This window comes from Talpa europaea (assembly GCF_964194135.1).
Source record: "Talpa europaea genome assembly, chromosome: 3".
NCBI lineage: Eukaryota > Metazoa > Chordata > Mammalia > Eulipotyphla > Talpidae > Talpa > Talpa europaea.
Window position 1 is genome coordinate 83167411 of NC_140069.1, and position 25831 is coordinate 83193241.

Below are 25831 nucleotides of genomic sequence, written 5' to 3' on the forward strand. Positions count from 1 at the left end.
CTTCTTATAACCTTCTTCCGTGTGTTACAACAGAAGCCAAACAATTGTTCAGGATTAATGGCGGAGATAAAAGTAAAATCTAACTCCAAAAACAGAGTTCCAACCACCAGACCACCCAGGTACAAGTAACTATGAATGCTAAGGGGGAAAAAAAAAAAAAAAACCCAGAACTGGGTTCTCCTATGATCACCAATTTATCAAAGAGCTTTAGCCTCCATGATTTTAACATCTTTATTAGCTTTTGGGGCTTTCTAGCTCTTTTATCTTCCTCCCAAATACCCTGCAAATCTATACAGTTCAGGCCACCAAGCACATGTGTACGCTGCACCTATTATATGCCAGGCAACGCCCTAGGCATTAAGGAGACCATAAACTTAAGGAAGGCTGACAAAATCCATGTCTTCAAGGAATTACATCCTAATGGACAAGGCAGGCAGTAAGCACAAACACATGGACAGAAAGAAGATGACTACTATACTGCTATAGACAGGATAACATCTAGGGATGCTTTAAAGCCTTGCTTCTCACTCCCCGTGGACCTACCGAATTAACTTGAGGAGACCTAAGCAGCCATTTGTTTTTGTAAACTTCTCAAGTGATTCCACCTTGCAGCCAGGCTTAAGAATGATAGGGCTGAGAGAGAGGAAGCTGCTTTACCTAAAGTGGTCTGGAACTACTTCTTAGGAGGAGGTGGCGTCAAGATGTGAATGATGAAAAGAAAGAAGCACTGGGAGGGCCTGAAGGGGGTTTTGGACAGAAGTAACCTCAGCACCAGGGCCAATACCAAGATGAACCCGTCTTGGCAGGGTCCATGGGGCAGGGAGACACCAGAGGAGTTGTCTGGCAGGAAAGCAGAGGAAGGGGAAAGTGCGGAAGGAGGTAGGATGAAGGAACATGCAGGGGTGGTGTGACCTCACTGAGGGAACACCAGGGACAAGGTGGAGCCTGGTGTTCAGGGTGCAGCAGTCAGTTCCCTCAGAAGTAGCTGCAGTGGCTTGGGGCTGGGTTGTAGCAGGAGCAATATAAATGAGAAGTGGTAAAATTCAGGTTACATTTCTCTTGACTGGGGTAGTGTTGGTGGGGGTTGGGGTGGGGAATGGGGAAGGCTTGTCCTAGAAGTCATAGCAGTTTCTAAAGCTCAGAGGCAAGTCAGGGGCCTACTGGGGTGGCCTAGGGCAGCGGGGGTTATAGCAGCCAGAAGCAGAGTGGAGGCCCTGAAGGAGGAAACCATGAATAAATACTTTATTTAATATGCTATTAGATGGTCAGTGAGCAAACAAATTAAGCCTCACAGTCCAATTACCTAACTGTGCCACAGTTGTTCTTATTAACATGCTCTAGAAAGAAAGAGACAATGGCCTATTACCGAATCTTATACTCTAAATCTTATACTCTTATACTCATATACTCCAATATGTGGAAAGAGATCCAAGTGTTAGTTTTCCTCTGCCCAATGGCTGAACAACCTTGCTGGGTGAGCTGGAGCAGACCTCCTTTCCTGACCTATAAAAAGGTGTTCTCTCTGATGCTTTCCACTCTATAATCCCATGTCTCCCATTTCAGGTAATAGTGAGCCATCCCGTGCCCATCTGGCTCTTCCACCCGCCTGGCATTCCCTGAGTGCATCTGTTCTGAGGCCAGCTGGGCTGCTCGGCACAGGCATGCACTGGGGTTCAAGTCTCACTGCAGCTTTTGCCAAGGGCCTATTTAAATTCACTGGCTCCAATGAAATCTGGCAGATTGAATATTGTTCAAACAAGCAGGCTACTGCCTGGCTTTAAAAACCTATTAAAGATTTTATTAGCAATTTTACTGTATTGTTATCATGAATTTCAGCTATAAATACCACCTCTGCAAATATCGCTGGTTCCATATTGCCAAAAGATGATAAATGTTTAGGTTCTCCTAACTGCTAGCTTAACTTGGCAGGTGACAGACCATACTTCCAGATCGACCTGTCTGGGCTGCCTCACAGTTCACACCAAACAGCACTCAAGCCACCCAAGGTCAAGGGTGCCAACTAGTGTTTTATAGGGGGCATGCCTGTGCCTCCAACATTTTCTTTCTTATCAAAGGGATCAACACATTTAACAGGTGTAATTCATCCCTATCCCACATTTATTCTGATAAGTTATTTAATTACACTACAAAATTCCTTTCACCTGTGCATCCACTTACACCTCATTCCTCTTCCTCTCTTGTTAAACAACCACTATGTGTTACCTCAGGAGAACCTATCCTCATGACTTATCATCTCCCTCTAGCCCCATCTTTTAACCTTTGAGTTCTAAGAAAGCTTGTGGCCATCCCCCATAAGAAGTGGTACAATACTAAAGAAAAGAGCGCTCCATGCTTTTTAAAACGAGAGACAAATCATATTTTTGATCTTTGCAAGTCTCTATATGAATGTCCTGTTATTTCCTAAATACTAATAGATGTCAAAAATAAATAAAAAGCTATCTTATTATACTGTTGTTGCTTTGTGTAGTTACCAATATTAACCGCAGAATTTAATAACATTCATCACAAATATACTATATTTAACAATATTATGCATCATTTTGAGAAGTACACAAAGATTCAAAGTTTTTTAAAAGGAAACATATACTAAGTGAAAAACATGAACAACTCATTTTAACTTGGGGATTGCCTTTGGGGGATGACAAAACCTTGCGGGAGGGGCAGGAGGCAAGCAGTGGTAAACCATTTTTGGGAAATCAGCTTAGGTGAGGCAAACATAAATCTCGGCTTCCTGTATTTCCCTTTGTTCTTTTAATTAAGGTTGAATAAGAAGACTTCAACTTTATTAAAATGGTAATTAACAGAAGCATTAAGCTATACAGATGCTATTTTATCATAATGCACACCTGAAACTTATTAAATGTTATAATGCAATGTTGCATGCATTAAAAAGTGCTTAAGTAAATAAAAATAAAAAAGCAAAAGAAAATGGTAAATGAAGGATCGTGGGAGAATAACCTGCAGACAACAAACTAGTAAGTGAAAATCCAGCAAGGACACAAATTGTCAGCTAACATTTTTTCAGTGCCCGTGGTGTGCTGGTTGGTCACTGCATGATGTAGCAGGTCGCCTGTTAGATTGCACTGCGCAGCAGCTCCTTTCAATGTTTCTTGTGGAGCGCACTCTGCCAAATCCTTTGTGTATGTGACTTCAGTCTCCAGTCTGATCGCTCCCTTGGTTTACAGCTAAAATGCATATAAAGAAACTTTCCACTTGAGATTCTGACCTAAACAGAAGACAGCTTGAGGAACAGAACTGTCCCTTGTAGACTTCCAGCAGCAGCCCACATCACCTACGGATGTTCTTTGCTCAAAACATTATTTTAAAATACCAAAAATTGATTGAGTTGAATGATCTTTTACTAGGAACACAATGTCTTTCCCAATGTGTTTTTCTAACTCTCTTAAGCAAGGTAATGCTGATTAAAATGGTATTCGAAAACAAGTAAAAGGCATCTAAGAACAGACACACAAAAGTGACAGGAATGAATGTGCTACATTTTTGTGTCTGTCAATGCCAGATCCCTAGTTAGTCACTCTGTTTAAAAAAAAAAAATCAAAATTAATAAGTAATCTAAATTTAAAAAAAATACATGAAGTCAAGTTTCACTGATTCCTCTTCAAGAAACACATAAACATTTATTTTCCATTCAGTTATAAATCGTACATTTTGGATACACACCAAAAACCTTTTTTGATGTGATCATAACATAAGGCCCTGACAAAGCAAAAGTTAAATGACTGAAATAGCCTTTATTTTTAAAAATAAAATTATTCATGGTGTAGGCAAGAAGAAATAAAAAGTGCAGAGGCTTGAGCCAATATATCACATACACACACCAAAAAAAAAAGCCAACATTAATATCTGCTGTGCCAGCTGAATTCAAATTAACCCAATTTTACATGTTAATTAAACCAGTTATTTTCTTCTTATTGTATTTTTGCTTCTTAAATAGTAGAGTCTACAAGTGATTCCCAACAGACTCGTTCCAACAACAATGACGTATTCATTTACTTCTATTATGACCATACAATACAGTAACTGAGCAGTAATTTTTCACAGTCAATTACATGTGTGGTTCTTTATGCTTAAAGATGCTGAAATAATGTGTACTATAGAGCCATATGCCTGAATCTCGAGTCTGCCTGAGGCAGTTGCCTGGGTAACACATTTTCTCTCCGGTTTAGCATAACCCTTCATTGAATATCATTAGATGTCATTAAATAGCAAACATTAACATGAACTTCAATACACTGCTTAGGTAGAGTCATTTTATCCATGTAAACAAGTGCTCCATCATTTATAAGAAGCTTAAAATGGATTATGATTTTCTGTATTTAAGACCATGAAAAAGAAAAAAGTATCCACATGTTGATTCCAAATTGAATTTGCAGAAATTTCCAATAACATAAGAGAACTCAGAAATTCAGAAGTAACACTTCTCATCAATAGGGTTACACTAGTCAATGTAAGCAATTTTTGATTAGGTTTTTAAAATTTGCTCAAAGTTGAAAATTAATTCCATCAGCTGCCATCTCAGACCATCAGTTTTATCCTCTTCTAACAAGCAGGAGAGAAAGTACTTGAGTTCAGTAAAGAACTTGATTTTAAAGAATAAATTGCTTAAAAAGGCATATAGTAGTAAATAGAAAGTATAGACTGTATCATGCATTATTTAGGATGCTTTAAATATTAAAAACTTAATGAAATGTTATCTAGTTTTAGAAATGGCAATCTGTGGTTTATACAGGATGTTCTAGAGTAATGCCTACATTAGGAGTCAATCATTCCCAGTAATCTCCATCAGTCTTCCACCCATGCCACCCCAAACAAATAGCCAACTCTGCTTGTGCTATAAACACATTCTCCAGTTCAGGTTCCCCTCTTCCACCTTCCCAACCAGACTGGCACTCATAAACCATGGAATTATGAATTTTCTAAGATACATCATCGTGCCATTTAAACCTAAACTCAGCCTATAAATAATTACAATTTGTTCTCTATCATTTGCATGAGAAAGGGTCTCCAAGTTTTCAATGTTGATCTTATAAGAAAAGAAAATGAATCATCAACTGTCACTGCCACCTGCAACATGCTTTTTCACCTTTCCCATTATAGCAGGCATCCAAAAACTGTATGTCAGGGCAGAAGAATTCATTGAGGTTTGGAAGGCAGCCCCCAAACTGTCCACAGTCAACCTAAGAGTAACTAAAGAGAAAGCACTAACAGGAATACATGAGTTCTTCCTTCTTCACACCCCTATTTGCTAATCTAAAATAAGATACAAATAGCCACACAAAATGAAGAGATTTAACCTGGGGAGGCCATGCCTCTTCTTCCCACTGGTCCACAAATATTTATGTAGCTATTTACAAAATTCAATAAAGCCTTAATCACCATGCTCAGTCAGTCAAGGGGCTGAGATGTAGTTGACAAAGAAAAAATTATGATATTAAGTGTATACTTCATTTTAGTTTCAGCAGTCTGCTCTAAAATGAGGTGAATCATGAGAAACAAACTGATAGCAAGGCTGGATCATTAAGCAAAACATTTCAAGACAGACTGGGATCACTGCAGACTCAATAACATCTTCGATGCTTCCATAAAAATTTGTGTTCTGAACAATTATCTAAGATACTCTAGGGGTTCAAATAAAAATTAAAACTAAATTATATATAACTGGGAAAAGGAGCCTAAGACTTGAAGAAAGATTGTTAATTGAAATTGAATTAAAAAGTAATTTCTGCTTAAAATATTTATGTAAGTAGTGTTTCTAGGTTTTACCCAGCATCCAAAACAAACTAAACACTATTTCCATCCCTATCCTCAACACAGTAAATTAACATTTACTACATGAATATAATTTGCTTAAGAACTGGTACAAAATCTGGTAAAGAAAAAACATATTTCTTGGTTTAATTATGTTTGGTATTCAAATAATCATGAACAAAATACAATGAATTTCACCTATTAACAGGCCACCCAAGAAATGTAGATTATTATTAAAATACCAAAAGCAGGGCCTCCCCGGTGGCGCAGTGGTTGAACTCTGGGTTGCGAAGCTAACCTCAGCCTCTGCAGCACCAGTTCGATCCCCGGCCACCGGGCAAGGGTCCCACATGGCGCGCAGCCCTCTCCTGCCTCCTGCTGCTCCCCTCAGCAGTGTACTTCCTTGTTCTGTTCCCCGCTCTGGTTCTGGTGAAATCTCTCACCCTCCTGCGCTTCTGACTGTACCCAGTGCTTGCATAAATAAATAAATTAATTTAAAAAAATAAAAATAAAAAATAAAATAACCAAAAGCATTTATTATAACTGGGTCAAGTCTACCTAGGTATATATTTAATTTTTTTATCTAGAAGAATCTATACAAATGTTGAAAAATAGGTATGAACAGAAAAATGATCTGTTCAACATGTTTCCACATCCCAATCCACACTATCTCTGCATTCATTAGCAAGTCCTATTTCTAAAAGTTTCATAACAATACTAAGCTTTTTTTAAAGCAGGCAATTACAACACAGAGCAGCAATTGTAAAGAATAATCAAAATTAGAAACTGTTGGGAGTACTTTATATTTTTGCAAAAGCAAATTAAGCTACAAGACTTTTGAGACTCTCTTGCTTTTTCTAGGTACAATTATTGCTAATTGTGGAAAAGCAAAATCAGCGTTTTTAATTTTCAGTAAGTTGGTTACAATTTTACTTCCTGACTTAAAAAAAAAAACAAAAAATAGAAAAAAAAATCCCTAAAAACTCTAGAAACACCCATCAGGAAACCTAAAGCCATAGAAACAGATTCAATATGAACTACATGTTCAGCCAAGCCTCAGTTCTTTCAAAGCTTTTCCACAGATAGAAAGGCAATGCCATTAGTGAATTTTAAAAAATTATATTCTAAATTAATAACTGGAAAAAAGAAGATATATGGTTGCACTTATTAAGCCTGCTGTAGAAAAGTGTAACTTACCAGACCATCAGCAGAGATGGTATGAATAGACACTAAGGGGGATGGGAGTCAGCACCCAGTGGTATCTGTTTAAAGTCTTGGCACCTGCTTCTAATACCCAGACTTCACAGGGTGCTGAAAGAGAAGGGCAGGAGTCTCAAAAAGGATCAAGAGCCTAATCCTATGGTAGTTTCCATGATACAAAGAATTCCTCAGAGTAATTTCACAAAATTAGAATGACCCCAAACTACTATGGTACCAGCCTATTTGAAGGGGATAAAAGTGAAAACAGGAGAAGAAAATAGGTTTGCTAAAAGTTTCAGCAACTGTTACCTAGACAGACTGCATAAATTGTTACAGTGCTCTTGGGAGAAAAATGACAACCAGGGATTTTAACATGTTGAATTTTAATACTGAAACAGAAAGAGACCCTGAGAATCTTGTCTCCTTGTCATCTTAATAATACCTCACATACTCATGGCATTTTATGTGTCCAATCCATTCAAATTCATTTAAAAGGTATTGATGGAGTGCTATTATGTGCCAACTACACTGCTAAGGTCTGCAGATTCAGCAGTGGGAAAAAAGAGACAAAATCCCTGTCTTCAAGGAGCTTACAGGCAAGTGTGTATGAGAAGGTGGAGGGAGAGACAATAAAGTAATGAATAAAAGTCTTACATTCCATGATAACCATTATGAGAAACACCACAGAAATACCCAAGTAAAAGGGGAAAAGGAGTGTTACAGGTATAATCTAACATAATAAGTCCAAAATATAATTAAAATAAAATAGCAAGCTAAAGGACAGCTCCCCTAAGAAGCTGAGTAAATGTCCTGGGGGAAGAGGAAGGGCTAAGGACTGCAGGTGAGACTAAGAATGGTTCGTTCAAGATGCAGTAAGAAGACTAATGGGAATGGAACGGAAGAACATCAAGAGATGAAGTAGGAGTAAAGGAAGGGGGGAGTTGGCACTGTTAAGGGCTTGATGGCTTGGGCAACGCAGTGAGGACTATTGCTTTTACACTGAGTGAAACAGGGAACCAAAAAGTATGGTAAGCCAGACAGAGATCCAAGGTAGATTTTATATCAGGACCACTGGCTGAATAGAGTGAAGGGAAGCAAAAGCAGAGGCAGGGAGACCAATCAGGAGGCTATTACACTAATCAGAGTGATAGTCATGACTTGCACAATGGCAGCAGCAGCAGCAGAGGTGGTAAGATGTGGTCACATTCGGGATATAGGGTAACATCCCTCCATAATGATAGACATAGGATCAAAAGTACTAAATCACAGAAAATGCCGGGTTCTACTGTTGGCAGTTCAAGTATTTTCCAGGAGTGAATATGAAAGAGAAGCCAACTGGGGGCACACACCAATGCCCAGTTGTACTGCATCTGAGTGTGCAATGCTATAGAGTAAATTAATGAGATTTTTAGTATTTTTTCTCCCTTTTTGGGGGGGTCATTTAATAGTTTTACTAAAAATGTACATTTAGATGAATCTGAAGGGAAAATAAAAGTGAAGGAGAACTACAGTGGTATGTACATGTGTTACCCTGTTGTCCCTTTTAAGCATCTTTACCAGCAGCTGATGCATCGCCACCTTTTCTGGTGTGGGCTGAGCAAGGGCTCTACGTTATAAATCAACATGGTAAGTCTTTTTCTAAGCAACGCCTAAAGGCATGCCCTGGTCAGAGAGGCTCCAACAGTCAGTTTTTCAGAGAAAAACTGTCAGTTTTTTAAGTTTATGAACTTAAAATTAGATATTTCTTTATAGTTTGTCCTGTGCACCCTTCAGAAACAAGACCAAGTAATTGAGCTTGTCTAAGAGTTGCCACTGGAACTTTTCTTATATTGGAGGCTTGGGTCCTTCACCTCTGGGACCCAAGACTATTTCCAGGTAGAGAGGGTCAGAATCAAGTTAAATTGTAGGACACCCTAATTGTAGGACATCTTAGTGCCACAGGATTGCTTGATGTGGAAAAATATACAGACATGTTTGGTGACATGAAATGTTCTTTGTGAGTAAGGAGAGACACGCAGGAGGAAGTGAATTTTTCTTGCTTGGGATCTTACCAAGAGCAGACTCAGTAGAGCAGTGGCAGAAAACCTAGGGAGAGTGGAATCCAGCACGAATGGGCAGAGAGGAACTGTAGAGGGGCTAGAAGAGACAACACGCTAGATGAACTTTGAAGACAGAAGTTGGGCAGAAACCTGGGCTGGGGGAGGGGGAGGGAGAGGTAGCAGAATCTTGAGAAGTTTTTCTTAATATGGGAGGCATATTATGCCTAATGATATGGAAGGTTCATGAGCTGCCAGGAAAGATCCCGGTCATGGGAAATAAGAGGGTGAGAATGCAGGAGAGAGAGAAGGATTGCTGGAAGTAAAGTGAGAAGGAAAAGCATACAGATGTTATTTCATTGGGTAACAAAACACAAGTGTTCACAGAGCAAGAAATAACCCTGTTTAATCGGATGAGAAAGTTGACTCAGAGAGGTTTGGTCACTTCTTTAAGGTCCCAGAGCTTTGAAGAGACTTAGTAAGATATTAAATGTGGTTTTTTCATTCACTATCAGTATATCTTCCATCGCATGATGCTTTTCCCATTTAAACAATCTGCTCTGAGGGCAGCAGCTACCAGAGAAAGGAGAAGGTGGATGAGACATGTAACAATGAAGCACTACTCCTATGTGAGTGGACAAGGGAGACATCTAGCCTTGGAGGTGTTTGGTACAAGAAAGAAGGGAAACAATAGGAAATAAAATATCCTGAATGAAAGTTGATCTAGTTCATGATGGTGTATCCAGTTTTCTTGACAAGAACCCTAGTAATAGATGGTCTTGAGAAATATTCTTATGATTCAAGTAATGTAAGCATTAAAAGCAACAGTACCCAAACTTTACTGGGAAAATGATTCAAAATGTATATTCTCATACTATGCAGCCATTAAAATGAATGAAAATTTCTTTACATATTTATACAGAATCATTAGTATAGTTAAGTAACAAAGCAAGCATGTATGTGCATGCATGTGTGTCTCCTGTAGACCAATATTACACTCATATTGTGATGGTTAGTTTTATGTATCAACTTGGCTGGGACCCAGGATTAACCATGTCCAGATTAAACATTACTTCTGGGTGTGTCTGAAGGAGTAGATGCAGACATGATTGGCATTTAAATTAGTGGACTGAGTAAAACAGCTTGCCCGTGCCAACTCGGATGGGCATCATGCAGTCCCTTGGGGAACTGAACAGAATAAAAAGGCAGAGGAAAGAATTTACTCTCTCTGCCTGGCTGAGCTGGGATAGTCATCGTATTGCTCTCAAACTGGAACTTACACTTATGGCTTTTCAGGTTCTTAGATTTTCAGATTCAGACTGAACTACATCACTGACTTCCCTGGATCTTCAGCTTGCAGACAGCAGACAGTAGGGCTTCTTAGCTTCCCCAATCACATAAACCAATTTCCCTACTAAATCTCTTCCACACTCTCCTCCCCCTATCTCTCTCTCAATCTCTCTCTCTCTCTCTAATCTCCTATTGGCTCTGCTTCTCTGAAGAGCCCTGAAAAACACACATGTCCATGTGCATATTATATATATGAACACACACATCTATAGCTTATGCACATGTATTTAAAGGAGTACATACATCTATATATATATATATATATATGTTTACAAAGCTGCCTTTTGGAAATAAGTGAGGAGAGAAATATGATTATGAATATATATACATACCAATATACTTATAATGGGGGAAGAAATATCCTGTGGAGGAAAACTCCAAAACTAAAGGAAAATGGAGTAACCTAAAAAGTGGGAGTGGGCCTCCCTGGTGGCACAAGTGGTTAAAACGCATCCTATGAAGCTGTCCGCAGCCTCTGCAGCATGAGTTTGATTCCCGGCAGCCAGGGAGCAACCCACATGGCGCAGCAGACCTCTCCTGTCTCACCCGCTGCTCCCCTCAGCAGTGTGCTTCGGTCAGTCTGCCTGTTCTGTTCTCCACTCTGTCTCTGGTGAATCCTCTCACACCCCCCACCCAACACCTCTGGCCTGTACCCCAGCTCTTGTATGCATAAATAAATAAATCTTAAAAAAACATAAAATAAAAAGTAGGAGTAAGGAAACAGGGTGAAGGGGACAGGCATATCAGGTCAAACTTCTCTGGGTATACCAAGCTCCTGTTATATAGATTTGACTTGGGAAACATATGTTTTACATATTCAGAAATTAAATTAAGTCTAAAAGAAAAAAAGCAATCCCTAAAAATTAAAAACAAACTGAAACGAATGAACCTAACCATATATCAAGTTGGTGGCAAAACCACACAGAGAAATGAATTATTTCAAATAACCTTAGAACACAGTATTTTAACTGTATATATTTAGTGGGATATAATCTAAGCACAAATAGAGCTGAAAAGAAATCTTAAACTTCATTCGGTATCTAATTATTAGCAGTAACACTGGTGTTATTATTTTGAATATATCCCATGTATAGCAAATATGTAATTCAATGAATGTTGCTGGTAACCAAGATTTCGATGAAAGAGTAGAGATAAATACAGAAATAAAAAAATTCTTTGAACTTAATTTTGTCAATTTAGTTTAAGTTTGAATTCGAAATACCAGTATGAACTGAAGTTTCCTCAACTTCTCCACCCCTACTAGCCATTGAAAATGTTTTAAAGCAATGGCAACTCAAAAATAAGAAACACATCTCAAACCCATATCGTGGCCTCTAAATATAACTGCCCATGGAAAAGAATAAGGACTCCATGGAAAAGTAGTTGATTCCCAGTCTGGAATAAGAATACATTAAATAACATCTTGTTTTGTCAGAAAGCAAGGAAGCTATCAAACATTAATTGAAACTATCAAAAAAGGACAAAGGAAAACATATAAAAAGTTTCCCACTGGCCAAAGATAAATATAACTGAGTAAAACATGTCAAATGTATTTTTTTAAAAAACTATGAACTCATAATACTCAGTGTTAAAAAAAAAAAAAGGTCTCCATTCCCACACACACACACACACACACACACACAAAAAAAAAAAAAAAAAACCCTAATTCATTGAATCCTTGGAAGTTATTACAGTAGCAACTCTTTATGATGAAAATTGGCTCAGATCAAGGAAGTAATCTGGTCAACTCCTGTTCCTAACCCAACACCCCCCAACCTCCAGAAATCCAGACCCACACATCTAACAACCTAACTTCTCCAATTGCATGTTGAATAGGCACCTCAGTATAAACAAGTCCTAAAGAATTCTTAGTTTTGCTTCCAAATCTACTCCTTCTCCTAGAATTCCCTCCATTGCTTAAACTGCTCTCTTCCATAACTCATGTTCAATTTATCAAGGAAACCCCAACCCCAACCACTTCTTACCATCGCCACAACAAGCCTGCTAGTCTTCTTCCTTTCTTCCACTGTTGCTACTTCATTCTCTTCTCTACAAATCAGTCAGGAAGATCCTTTCAAAATTTAATTCAGATCAGGTTCATCCTATACTCAAAACTCTCCAAAGTCTTCTACTACAACTTAGAATAAAATTCTACAAGATTTATATACTCTGGCCCTTGGACACCATTATGACGGCTCTACTTCCCTGCTCACCACTGCTCTCTCACCAAAATGGTTTCCGTGTTGATTCTCAAACACGCAAACACCCTCCAGCTTCAGGTTCTCGGCATCTGTTATTCTCTCTACCTAGAAAGCTGAACTCAGATTCTCACATGGCTCACTTGCTAATGAGATCCCTTTTCAGAGGTCATTTTTTAAGAGATCCTACCTGCCCACCCTACAAACCACAGTATTCCGGAGTCCACAGTCACTCACCAACTCCTCTGGCTTTAACAGATACCCGCCTCTATAGTACATGTCTATGACTCACATTGTCTATTTGCTATATGAGAGCAAAGGCTTATTGCTTGTTTAGAACAGTGCCTGGCATATATGGGCCTCCCTGGTGGCCTAGGGGTCAAGTCTCAGCTCTATCATAGCTACTGCCTGAGTTCGATCCCTGGCCAGGGAGCTGACCCACATATGGCTCAGCAGACCTCACCTGTCTCGCCCGCTGCTCCCCTCAGCAGTGTATTTCAGCAAATCCGAATCTGCCTGTTTCTGCTCCCCACTTTATCACTGGTGAATCCTCTCATCCCCTGCACCTCTGGCCCACACCCACACTTCTATGCAAAAAAAAAACAAAAAAAAAAAAACAAAAACAAAAACAGTGCCTGGCACATAGATTGATATTTGTTAAATAAATTAACTGAAATTAACCTGGATTTTCTTGCATTAAGGTTCTTGCAGATTTGTAAAACAGACCATTTTACCTTACCATACATCCTTTATTACAAAGACTAAGTTGCTTTATAATTTCTATAAAAATTAAACAGTGGTCTTATCCCTTCTTACTTTTTCAGACTGAAGATCCCAAAATCTTTACATTAGATTGAGAGAAGCCTCACCGTCAAAAACCTTCATTAAAGTCTGAGAATCTCACCTATTTACTAGGAAGTGACTCATTGACAAGTACGCCACAATCAATGGGAATATTAATAGGTACTAAATCCCCTCACGTTTTCCTTCAGGAATTCCTCACAGCTTAGTGCAAAGACTGTTTTAATTTAAGCAACTGCCACATCCTGTGCCTATGACACTGACATTGGTACAGAAATAGATGTGCACATAGCCAGGAAATAGCTGACATTTGATTTTCTTTCTTTTAAAATTTTAGATTTGAGTTTAAAATGCCTATGGTGCAGAAAAAGTAAGACCAGACAACCAAACAAAGGAAAAGGAATAGAGTTTGCTCTTTCAAATATTTTCTGAGCACCTTGACATGCTAGAATGTGGAAAAATGGTTGGTATTGTAAGTGGCCTAATAAAGATAAGACTTCTGAGAATATGGTTTGCAATGGCACCCCAAGGTTGTCTAAGAATAGTAGAGGGGAAACCTGTTTCAAAAACTTTCGCTGGTTTAAAAAAAAAAGTGAGAAACTTGAGGATGACAGTTGGGGTAACTCTCACAGAGGTTTTTGGTCCACCTTAAGTTGGACAAATAATTAGTCCCAGGTGTAAAGAATCTTGCAAAGGACCTCAGCACTTCTAAGCAAAGACACATGCAAAGTACTTATGCACAGCTCCATTTTTAATATTTTTATCTATATGAAGGAAGTTTCTCAGTAGAATAGACTGGGCACAAGTCAAAAGGAACTAGGTTCAAATCCTAGTTCTACTACTCACTAGCTATATGACTGAGTAAATTATCTAAATTTTGATACTGTACCTCCCTTTGTAGGTACATGGTGAGAGTACCTAATTTGAGGGTTTTTTTTTTAAAGATTTATTTATTTATGCATACAAGAGCTGGGGTACAGGCCAGAGGTGTGGGGGTGGGGGTGAGAGGTTTCACCAGAGACAGAGAGGGGAACAGAACAGGCAACTGAAGTACACTGCTAAGGGGAGCAGTGGGTGAGTCAAGAGAGGTCTGCTGCACTATGTGGGTAACTCCCTGGCCGGGGATCGAACTCATGCTGCAGTGGTTGCAGATAGCTTCATAGGCTGCGTCTTAACCCCTTGCACCACCAGGGAGGCTCTAATTTGTGGGCTTATAAAATAAGGATTAAATAAAATGGGTGCAAATTGCTAGCATCAGATCTGAAACGCTGTACATGCTCAGAAGCTATCTGTTTCCTTTATCCACTGACTTAGCCCTCTAGTGAGAAACATCAGCTGAACTCTAGTCCCACAGAATATTTTTGCTTTAAAAGTTATTCCAGTGATAATAATATTGTCCCTTCCCAGAACGCCCCCCTCTCAGCAAAGATTCCTCTCTCCCAGAAATCATAATCTAGAGTTCACCAAAACTAATTCAGTCACTGCTCACCCTTTATTACCCACAGGTAATCCCTACAGGGTTCTACACGCCCTCTGTTCTTTCACCACCTCCCAGAAACCTTTCCACAGTGCCCTCTGGAATTCACAGTGCATGGTGAGCAAAATCTCACACTCAACCTCCTCTCCAAAGGGATTCCTTCCAGAGGAATGATACGTAAATATCCCTTCACATTCTTGCTGTAACCAATATCCGGCTCTTCTGAGGTTAACGCTTGCTTCTGCGGTCCCTCTTAAGCAGTGATGGACTTTCCTCTGCAGTCCAGGAGTGCACCAGGTTTAAATGTAGGGTAGGTATATTCCTCCTTCCTCACAGCCTCTTCCAAGCTTCCATCCTTCTGAAGCTCCCATTTAAATACTCACATCATCGGACTCACTACACCACCCAGCAGCCCTCCTTGTTTCGTCACCTTATAATTCCGAATTTGCGTTCCCCTCCCCCTGACCATGCTTAGCTCCTGGTTCAGAGACTGTTCTCCAACCCTGCTCCTGACTTAATTCTCAATATTTTCAGTGTGCTGATCATTCAAACACTGAGGCCTCCCATTACTTGAAAGATCTTCCAATATGCCCGTCTCCACCCTTTTTCAGTCACTCACTCCAAGGCTCAGACTCCAGACTTCTGCCATTTCCAGTAACTGCAATACCTCCTTACACTTTACTTCATGATTCTCACTGTCCTCAGTGACTTCACAGTCCTCAACCACAACAAAATCTACACAATTCCTTAAGTTTACCATCTTTCTCACTGTCTCCTACCCCGAGGTCCTCTCTTTGCTCTTCCAGTTTCAATCTCTGGCTGATCAGTACCATGCTCTCTTTCATGCCCTCACCTCCTTGGCACCGCTTCTACTCTGGATTAGTCCATCACCAAAGCCCTCAAACCTGGCTATATGGAACACTTCCCACTCCATGACAAGAGCTAAGCAGCTGACTTCATCTGAAAACTCACAGCCACATTCACTGGTCTCTGAATTTCATGACCACAAACCCTTAGGTGGGCCCTGCCTAGTAGTCATGCTAGGTGCCCTTGTCCGTTCACCCTCGCAGTCTAGATGATGACTATTTAGTACATTCTCATCTGTCAAATTGCCAAAACCTTACTTGCATATTTCTTCTCATCAATATCCTAGACAAAACCCAAGGAAACAAGAAAACTGTCCCCAGGCCCTTGTACCACATCTCTAACCGCTGTTATTTTTCTAGCTGTGTTTCTCAAACTTTTGGATCTCGGAACTCCTTTACATGTTTATGAATTATTAAGGACTTACAAGGAGCTTTTCTTAATGTGGATTATTCTTATATTTTCTATGTTAGAAATTAAAAAGGATACATTTTTAAAATATTAATTCATTAAAAAATGAATAAACCTAGTCCATGGTGATATAAATATATCCGTATGAAAAATAATTATATATTCTAAGGCAAAAATATATTGTGAGTAAAAAAGCGATTTTATGTCTTTGTAAATATCTTAAAAGTCTAACTTAATGGAAGACAACTGCATTCAATCTGTGAAAATTTCATTGAAGGAAAGAAGGATTTCAGCCTCATATAAATTCACAGTTAGAAATGGAAGAATTATTTTAATAGCCTTTTTAGATAATTGTGAATATTCTTCTATGACACAACAAATCTCAACCACTGATAGCTTCCTTTTTAAAAAAAATTAATAGGGGCACCGACTTATTTTTCCAAAACTTGGTAAATAAAAGGAAAGTATAGAGCATTCAAGTGATAGTTTTTTAAAGATTAGAAACTGAAATTGTATCAGAGAACTTTTCTCACTGTTATATTAAAATCCAGAATCTATCTTGCACTTTGTATAGATCTTTTATCCACACAGGATTCTGTAACACCCTGTACTGACCAAATGGAAAACATGTGTCCCTAACTTACTCAGATCTTCCAAATGTTGGCACATTTACACTATATGAAAATATAATCACATTCATTAATATCACCACTATTTATATCAGGAAAGTCTAAGTATCAGGAAACAGTCATATGAAAATTTCAGTTTGTTCATATAAAAATGATGTTCCATGAAAAATATAGCAAATTCAGGAAGCAACTCAAAACTACTGCTCAAGCTTCCTCAGACCACCTGGCAGAAAGCAGGGGCTGTGCTCATGCACAATTCCCATTTAGTGAGTCCCAATTTTTAAATGCCATGTACTCAAGGGTGAAATTTAATAAAAATTCAATAACTTTTACTGCTTCTTCAAGGACATTCTGAAGTGGAATTGGATTTATAATTTTTATTCTTATTCTTGTTACTGTGAATGCCCGGTAGTGAAGAGCATGATGACCACTCACCCTGCTTGGCCCGGTGTCACCGCTCAGCTGGCGTGAGCACATCAGCAGCTCTACCCACTGCTGCTTTCAGATCCAGCCATTCAAATACAACACATGGAAAATGCTCAAGTCTCAGGATTATTGTGAAAATAAATGTGACTGTAGGCATTCCTGACAAATTCTCAGACTCCCAGGGATCCAGTGACCACACTGTAAGAGCAGCTGTTCTGGATGAACTCTCCATGCTCCGGCAAGAGGTCACCTCCTTCTCAGACAATGCATCAGGTATTTCTTCCTTTTCTCTCCTACATCGTCAACTTTCTCCACTCTCTATGGAGTCTTTGCCACTAGCATACATTATGCTGTTATCTATCCATCTTCAAAAAGCCACCCTCCTCCTCCCCATCCAGTCATGGCCCCATTTCTTGCCTTTCCTTTACAGAAAAACTCTCCAGAAGAGGGCCTGGCATGGTATGCAGGAGTAGAGGCAAGGGGAGGAGGGCTCTCCGTACATATGAATGAGAAGTGAAATCAGCACCTAGTCATTAATCAACTCGTTCTGGAATTAAAAAGAAAAATAAACCCAGGCACCTGACATTCCTAAAGGTTTTCTAATATACCAGCAACATAATACAAACCTGTTTAAGAATTCTTTTTAATTTACTCCTTGCAGACAGTGTCTAGCCACCACATTGCACACACCCCCCTATGATTTCAGACATCAAATATTAACACAAAGTGAGTAATGCAAAAAGAAAGGGGGTTAATCAGACATCTTGAGAGAAAGAAAAAAATAACACTGATTCAATGAGAGCTGCTAATGAGGCTTTTTGTTTTGGTAGATTAATTTGGGAGTCTGATGACTAAGAAGAAAATGTAAGCGTCTCAGGTGACTGCTGTTGATTATTATCAAGTTTTTTTTTTTTAATTAAAGAGATACCTTTGCTTAATTCTATAGTTTATGAATTTCAGATATTTGTCTGAACTCTGTGTCCACCCTAGTAGTATGGAAAACTTTCCTCATTAGCAAATTGAAAGACCTCTTCTTATTGATTCTGGATTAAATTTGACAGATGATGAGCATTTGAGACTGTGAACTGCTGATGTTTAAATACATTACCCTAATACTCTTTAAGCATTGCCAATTGTAAACCTCATTAACTCCCAGCATGTGGCCAAGGCCTGGATTTCTTCGCTACAGCCTCACAAAGTGAAAACAGGTATATAAAAATGATTTTATCATCAACAACATTATTATATCCTCCTTCACCTTGTGAAGTATTTTAAAGGCCATATTTTTTTCCCTAGACAGATAAAAAGCAAACACAAGAAAGGGAGAACACACTATTTACAGAGTCACACATTTTAAAACCCTAGATTTCACTTTTTCTCTTTTTGATATCCTTACTCCTCATGCCTGAAAGTGAGTATCATTCCAGGCCTGATTCTCTGTATTCTGAAGAGAAAGTAGGGATGCTGATTACAGGGCTATCATTTCAACTCAACAGAACTGAAGGGCAAGGGAGTAAGTTAGATGTATCAGCTGGGCACTAAGAAATCAGGATTTCAGAACTTTCCTTTTCCAAAAGAAGAGCCAACTGTTGTCCTCACATAGGGTGCAAAGAGATTCCATACCTGAGAGGGAGAATATGTATGTGGTTAATTCATACATGATTCCAGGAAACTGATTAGATGCCAGAGTCACCCAGTGCCCCGACCGGACAGGCTGGGCATGGACCTAGAAACGGTAGAAGCATCCTGAGCTCAAGGCTGGCCACCCATCTCTTAGCTTATGCCAGAGAGGAAGTTCAGGTATCAGGGGAAATAGCCTTTAACCTAGCCCTCTCAGTTAATAACTGAGACATAGGTTAATAACAAAAGCAAACCACAAATAGAAACACAGACCCAAAGCTCAAAGGACACACACAAAACTTTTTTACATTGTAAAGAGTCATGTGCACAATGTATAAAACTACACTCAGGTGACATAAAAAAAAAAGCTTCATTTCCTCTTTAAACAAAAATATAATGATGATAATCAAATCTAAAAGATACATCAAAAAAATCAAACAAGTCAAACAGTATCAGGCAACTCGCACTGTTTAGCTAAGGTAAGAAGTCTAGGCCCTGAGCCTCCCAGGTGGCGCAGCGGTTGAGTGCTGGGTTGCGAAGCTGCCCGCGGCCTCTGCGACGCCAGTTCGATCCCCGGCTGCTCCCCGGCCACCGGAGGAGGGTCCCACATGGTGCGCAGACCTCTCCTGCCGCCCGCTGCTCCCCTCAGCAGTGTACTTCGGTCCTTCTGCCTGTTCTGCTCCCTGCTCTGGCTCTGGTGAATTCTCTCACCCTCCCGGCTTCTGACTGTACCCAGTGCATGTATAAACCAAACAAACAAACAAATAGATAAATAAATAAGACATGCCTCTAGAAAATTAAAAAAAAAAAAAAAAGAAGTCTAGGCCCTGAGACCTACTTGCTTCTCCACAGAGGTGGTGGTGACAAGTTCTCCCAGCCCGCGAGGCCATCAAAAAAAAAAGCTTCCAAGTCCTGAGCAGTCTCTTTTCATCTCCCTCAAGAAACCATAAATTGATGAAGCCCACTACTAACTTGATTAAAACAATGAAATGGGGAAATCTCAACATAACAATCAAAGGGAAATGTGGAACAGTCAAATTAACCATGATCAATAGTGGAATGTTGTTGCATAGTCAACTCATGCCAGTCCAGTCCCCTGATTCGCATCACCCATGATAGCTCTCCCTGGATGGTAAAATGAAGACCCCAATCCTTAATATGAAATCTAAGTTCCTACACAGTCTGACCTCCGCCTCTGTCTTCCACCATCATGCCCTGAACTTTCCATGCTCTAGGCATACTGGTCTCTGCATTTCAGAATGTGACTAGGGCCTTTGCAACCACTGTTGCCTGTCTACAATGCTGTCTGCTCTCTCCCACCCTCTTTTACTACCACCCCTTGCCCACACACACACTCCTAGAGCTCAAATCTCATAGGGGAGTCCTTCTTGACCTTCCAGAACTCATGAAACCCCTTCATTATCTCTCATACCATGCCCTTCCTTCATTGTACTTTACACATCAGCTCACATATATTTGTGGTGCTCTGATTAAATTTAGAAGCTCCAAGAGGGCAAGCACTATGTGATTTCCACCCACCATGTGACCTTCAATCAGGCACAGACAGTAGATTCTGTGCTGAATGACTGACTGGACAGCACGGGAGGCTAATCAAGTCACAATCTCATGAATTACTACATTAGAATCAAGGGAGCTCCAGGAAAAAATTAGCCTTTTGCCCCGAGTCCATGCAGCACACATCTATTTAACTTCCATGCCTGGAGTTGAGCTCAACTCTACCCAGAGCTGAAATTGCTGGGCAGGGCAGTAACCTCATGGAGGAGCAGGGGTCTCTAATGACTGGATCTAGTCAAAGGTTCCCAGTGGAAAACAGCTGTTTTCAGACTGATTTACCTGTCTCCCCCAAATTCTTTGTAACTAGAGGCTTTTTAATTCCCCAGAGAAAATAACTACGTGGTGACAGGCTACTAAGGTTGTATAACAAATTGAATGGCTTAACACAACAGAAGTTCATTCTATCTCAATCCTGGAGAACAGAGATTCAAAATCAAGCTGTCAGCAGAGCTGTACTCCCTCAAAAGGGAGGTTCTTTAGGGGACAGTCTTTCCTTGTCTCTTCCAGCTTCTTCTTCCACATATCCCCTGGATAATGGTCATATCACTCCTCTATGCCCTCACCGCCTCCTGCTCTTGTCAATATCTGTTAAATCTCTCTCTGCCTCTGCTACCTATGATAGCATTTAAGGCACAGATAACCAGGGTAATTTCTTCATCTCAAGATCCTTAATTTGACCACATCAGCAAAGACACATTTTCCAAATAAGATCACATTTCCAACTTACAAGGATTATGACTTACTATCTTTCAGTAGCCATTATTTAGCCTACTATAGTGAATAACCAGAATTTGAAGTACAGTGCCCATCCCCAAATACTCTTGGGCTTTCATAACATAAAAGGATAACAATCCTTCTTAGAAGAATTATTCTAGTTAAATTAACATGAAACAAAGACCAGATATTGGACTGGACACTGGAGATACTCAAATATACAGAAATGGTCCTTGCACTCAAGAAAGCATAGCTAGCAGACCAAAACCTATCAAAAAACTAGAACTTGCCAATTCACTGTGACAACTGGGTCAGCAGTGTTACCATATTTTCAAACCCTAAGGCTGTCAATCTGCAAATAGTTTTTCAAATTTTAATGAAGTTATGGACTCAAATCCCTTCAGTCAGGCAGGGTAGGAGATGACAACGCAGAAGAGCCTGGTCAGATGAATGGAGGCCACACCAGCGCTTTCCCATTGTTTGCTGTGTCTGTGGAACTTCCATTGGCCAACATGTGGCTTCTGTCCTGAAAAGTTTTCAAGGAACAGTAGTTGATTTGGGAGGATGATGTGTGACTTGTTAACTTGACAAATGTTTCCAAAGAAAGGGAAAGGAAGGGGAAATGAAAGCATTTGCAGTTTTACATTGAGACAGATGTATGGTTATACCTATTTTGAAGTACTGAGGAGCTGTGCACCAGGGTTAGGCTTAGAGAAAATGGCAAGTGAACTTCTGAAGGGGCCAAGTATGAGCCCAAACACTGGCCTATGCTACCAGCACAACAAGGGTAAAGGCCTCGGATGTGTTCTTCAACTTGCTTGCTCTTTTTGAAAAGAAATATCCAATATGTATAGTAAAACATAAAATATTTCTACTTTTAGTCCCAGGAATCCTTCTCTAAGTTCTTCTAAGGAAGTATTTAAACAGAAAGGGAAAATACCAAATGGATAAAGATATTCAGATCAATATTATCCAGTGTAAAAAACTAAAAATTTAAATAACTTTATAAGGGAATGATTTCATAGTTAGATTAATTTGATAGAAAGTGACAAAGCTATCTAACATTGTTAATATGAACAGCAGAAGGAAACATTAAAATTGATTGATATGCTCTAAAAATGATTACAATGATCTCAAATTCTTAAAACTACTGATGCAAGTTAACTAGTCATGGAAGATAACAAAAAAAATTCAAAATATTTGTGTGATGGTGAGATAATAAATGGTATTTTCCCTTCTGGAATGAGGCATTTATTGTTAATACTGTATTTGCAACTGAAAAAATGAGTTAGTCATAAGGCAAAGAATTGGGCCATCTAAGGTTTTCTCTGTCACAGTATAACCTGAAATTTAAGATAATACAAATTCTGAAAGAAAATGTCAAGTTAAAATAGGATTGTGAGATTATGAGGGAAAAGGCAGGTCAGAACAATAAAAAGATCAAGGTTGTTGGAATCAGAAAAGCCTGGTCACCTTCTGGCAGCAAACTGCTTGATTACTGAATGCCTCAATTATCTCACATGCGAAACTGGGAAAACAAAGCCAATACTTCAGATTTGTTATAAACTTTGGAAAAAATATACTTATATTGTATAGTTTAATTCATGTCATATCATATAATATCAAAAGTTACTAATAAAATGTCTTACTTTCTTGGCATCTAATGCATTTAAGGTTGAAAATTCATAGGTTGTATGTGAAAATGCATGTGTTCATGGCAGTAAAGATAGAAAAAACAGCAAAGTATACTAGAAGGTATTATCAATTACATAAAATTAATGCCCATAACTATATTAATGTCATTAGAAATAAAAATGGTTCACCAAGACGACAAAAACAAATTAAAAAATCCTTCTATTCTAAATTTAAATAGAAAATGTGATTTGAACTTTTGATTTTTTAAAAGTATATTTCCCCATTCTTCACTGAAGTCAAAATAATAGTAATAGGTCAGTACCCACTTCTTTATATCTAAGTACCATTTCTAATTAGAAGGAACCAGGGATTATGAAATAAAATTGGTTTCCATACAATGGGAATATATGGCAGACACCACCTTCACCAGTGGTTCACCAAGCAGCATCAAGGCAAAAACAACATGCCTCCAAAGGAGATATGATTGGAAGTGCAGAATCTCTCCTAACTTATGTACCCAAACAATTAACATGAACTGTCATTGGGAAGCAAGTAGACAACTCCACAACATGGGACCTTCAAGAAAATAAGTGGTCTGGATTTTAAAGGTCAGTGTTAAGAACAAACAATAAAAGGGTATGTTCTAGATCTAAAGAGTTATAACAACTAGATGTAACACAACAAACTTGACTGGATTCTGGATTAAAAACAAAAAACAAAATGCCACTTAAAGTGGGGAGTGTGTTGAGAGATCTGGTATACTTGAGTGTGGACTGGATATTAGATGATGTTTGACAAGACTAGTAACTCTTCTTAATATGATTATGACACATGGTGTGGTGGTTATGAAAGAGGATGTGCTTATTTTTAGAAGATAAATTCTAAAGTGTTGCAATGTCCACAATTTAGCCAAAAAAGGAAATTACCTGCATATGCTTGTATATAGAAAGTATATGGATAAAAGAAAGCTCACAGGTGGCAAAATGTTAACAGTCAATTGAAGTGAAGTTACATTTTGGACATTCATTGTACTCTTTCCATTCTTGTAGTTCAAAAAAATTTAACCTATCAAGAAAATAATTCATCTCACACTGAGTCAAATAATCTGAGTTGCATGCAGCCTGGTCACATTTCTTAGCATCATAAGCACAGGGGTGTTGCTCAGAAAAATATCTGCCAGAATTTCTGTGTTCTAGCTAGATTTTCTTCCATGGACTATAGTGAATTATATCTCAGTCTCTCCACCTGCTAAGACTTTACATTTTCCTATCCAGCAAAGAATTCCACCTTGGATGGAGGTTCTTGCCAATTATACTTGGCTACTAGAGCACAGTGGTGTTCACATCAGCCAGAGTCTGGGCACAAAATTCCACACTAATGGTAAAAACCAAGTGTAATCTTAAAAAGATTAGGTAATTCTCCCTTTAAAAATGTAAACAGAGAAGACTGATGGGTTGGGGGAGGTCTGGAGGGAGAATCCAAAGGTATTTTGCAAAGTGTCCTCTTGAATTTTGGATGGTTCAGTCTTTCTCTTCCAGCTTCGGCAGAACACCTTTCTTAGAGATTTGCAATCATCATATTATTCTGGCATAGCATTTAATCACATGAGATTTAAAAGTTTTTTTTGAGCAGAAAGAAAATGAAACAGTTAATATTCATAGATAAATTTTATATTTACTCAAAAGTTTTACAGTTGCCTTGAAAAGAACTTACAAACGTGCACATATCTTCACATTCATCAACTACAATAGTTGTGAAACTACAAATAGTTCTTTAAGCTATGTAAAAAAAAAAAATTGCACATATCAAATCCCCAGTTGTAATGAGAACACTGAAATGTTAAGGATGTATATCTAAAATAATATATTTGTTACAATGGGTCAAGAAAATGCTGAGAGATGGAAGGTATACAATGATTTCCAGATCATGAAAATAACAGAAAGCTGTTTCAAACAAAAAAATTAAATAATTAAAAATAAACATACCCATCTTTAGTCTGATCCACCACACCACTTAAAAGTTCCACAGTTTTTGGATTAGGCTGGCTTTCTCCAAAAATGTTCAAATATCGAGTGACGAAGTCATTGGGAGACATGAAAAATTCACCATTTTTTTCAATGCTTGCATACTGTGTTAAAAAAGAGAGAGAAACATATTTTATCCTCAAAACTATATAATCATGAGATCTTCGCGTGAAAAAACTGAAAGTAGTTAAAGGATGAAATATCAGGTATTATAATAAACTCCTTACAAGGACAGTTATTTCCCATCATGTCAAAAAAATAACAAAAGTCTGCCAAGTTTTGTTTATCTACCCACGGCTCTCAATGGGGGGCAACCTGATCTGTTTGTCCAGCTTACAAACACCAATGTTCCCTAGCAGCCAAGTACAACCTCTGAGAAGTAGCCTTTGTCTATATGCTCCCTGCCTCTCTCAGAAGAATCTTCTGGGGTTACAATTCCTCTGTTTGGAGGGCATTAGGTGGTGTCTGAGGATAATTTGATTGTCATAACTTGGGAGAAGGAGGTGAGTTACCGGCATCTACTTGGTAGAGGCCAGGGACGCTAATAACAGTCCCACAGTGAACAAGACAGTTCTTACAACCGAGTGATCCAACTCACAATATCTATAATGCTGATGCTGAGAGACTCTGGTTGATAGATATTTGGAAATACAGTCTAAGCCTTGTCCTTCAACAAGGGCATATTGGTTTTTGGTTTTATGTTTTTGGTTGTTTTTGTTTTGTTTTGTTTTTTTAAGTAGAATTAATTATGAAGTCATAGATGAAAACAAGCTAATTCTTTGGCCCCATTTCTGCTCCAAGGGCATCAACGATACAAGAAAGATTGATAAACAGGTAAAGTTGGAAAACAAACTATATTAACTGTGTGGTTTCTTCTGGAATTTTGTGGATGCAGATATGAAATGTTGCTGCAGTTAGTATCTTCTCCATCCTAGAGCAGCAATGGCCAGTGAAAATTAAATGCATGCCATCACGGTTCCCCCATGTGAGTGCGGGTGTGATTCATTCCGGCTCACACATTCCTATTCTGTGGATGCCCATGATCTTAGGAAATATTGAGAAATATTTGGGGATCATGTGG

General features: G+C 38.8%; 1 protein-coding gene across 1 annotated transcript in view; it reads right to left on the reverse strand.

Annotated features, from left to right (window-relative positions):
* SLC25A13 (solute carrier family 25 member 13) overlaps positions 1 to 25831 on the reverse strand; it is a gene marked incomplete at both ends in the record, with an annotated part of 168415 nt that overhangs the window by 104176 nt on the left and 38408 nt on the right. The window contains 1 exon segment of the mRNA XM_084229817.1: positions 24712 to 24854. Coding sequence (XP_084085943.1) covers positions 24712 to 24854 — 143 coding nt within the window.